We start from the raw sequence: 1,211 nt of genomic DNA on the forward strand, positions 1-1,211 counted from the left end.
TATCTATCTATCTATCTATCTATCTATCTATCTATCTATCTATCTATCTATCTATCTATCTATCTATCTATCTATCTATCTATCTACAAACACAGTCGGACACAATCATACCAATGTCTACCTTGCTACGAAGTGAACACAGTAAGTCATCATTATAAATGTAAAGAAAAAACACGCGCGCCCAAAACAAAATATGGAGATTTCCACCAGGATAATTATATTATTTTTATGTGTGTGTGTGTGTGTGTGTGTGTGTGTGTGTGTGTGTGTGTATGTGTATGTGTGTGTGTGTGTATCATTGTATGTATACAAAAGATCGATGGTGCTATACACTAATCATGCTACTGGTTTCTTGACAACTTTTCAACACGAGAAATACCCAGAGAAGTCACACAGGTTAACCCATAGTGCTTTTATTCCGTAATATCTTACAGCGTATCTTGACCCCTGATTTCTATTAATGATCTATAGATTGACCCCAGCAATGAGATTAGAACCAAAAAAAAATACATCCATGTCTTCCATTTACACTGTTCTAGTATATCACCTTCGTTCTTTATGTAAACGGTTAGTGCGTAATATCACCATCGCTCTTTACAGATGCTGTTAGTGTTTATATCACCATCGTTCTTTGTGTGCACGATTAGTGCACATTACTATCGTTTTGTGTACACGATCAGGACACGCCATCATCTTTCTCTATACCTAGTGAGAGCATAATATCACCATCTTTCTCTATACATAGAGCATAATATCACTATGTTTTTTTTATAAAAAATTAGAGCACAATATCACCATGGTTCTCTGTATATAGTTAGAGCATAATATCATCATGGTTCTGTATGTACCCAATTAATAATACTAACATAGTTAACGATTCATATCTAGAAGATAAGAAAACATTTTCACCATGGTTCTGTATGTTCTCATTCTATCCTTCCAGATACCCTGCTGTATCACGTCGTTAACAGGTTGACGCTGTACAGCGTAGGTATGAGAGATTCCATGACGTTCACTACCGCGGACAGAAAACACGACAGGGTTATGCTGATCGACGATGGATGTGAGTTCTATAGTTCTGAATTTATAGACCAAAACTTACTTGGTGATAAGGATAAAAGATAGCAACACCCATACTACCAAAGAAAAGAGAGATCAATCAAACGAGAAAAAGAGGGACTACACTTAATAATTTTAATAATAATAATCAT

General features: G+C 35.4%; 1 protein-coding gene across 1 annotated transcript in view; it reads left to right on the plus strand.

Moving 5' to 3' along the window:
• LOC106012588 (transforming growth factor-beta-induced protein ig-h3) overlaps positions 1-1,211 on the plus strand; it is a 5,764-nt gene that overhangs the window by 3,489 nt on the left and 1,064 nt on the right. Inside the window, exon 3 of the mRNA XM_013085955.1 lies at positions 944-1,063. Within this exon, the coding sequence (XP_012941409.1) occupies positions 944-1,063 (120 nt within the window). The remainder of the gene's footprint in view (positions 1-943; positions 1,064-1,211) is intronic.

Source organism: Aplysia californica, unplaced genomic scaffold, assembly GCF_000002075.1.
Source record: "Aplysia californica isolate F4 #8 unplaced genomic scaffold, AplCal3.0 scaffold00421, whole genome shotgun sequence".
Lineage (NCBI taxonomy): Eukaryota > Metazoa > Mollusca > Gastropoda > Aplysiida > Aplysiidae > Aplysia > Aplysia californica.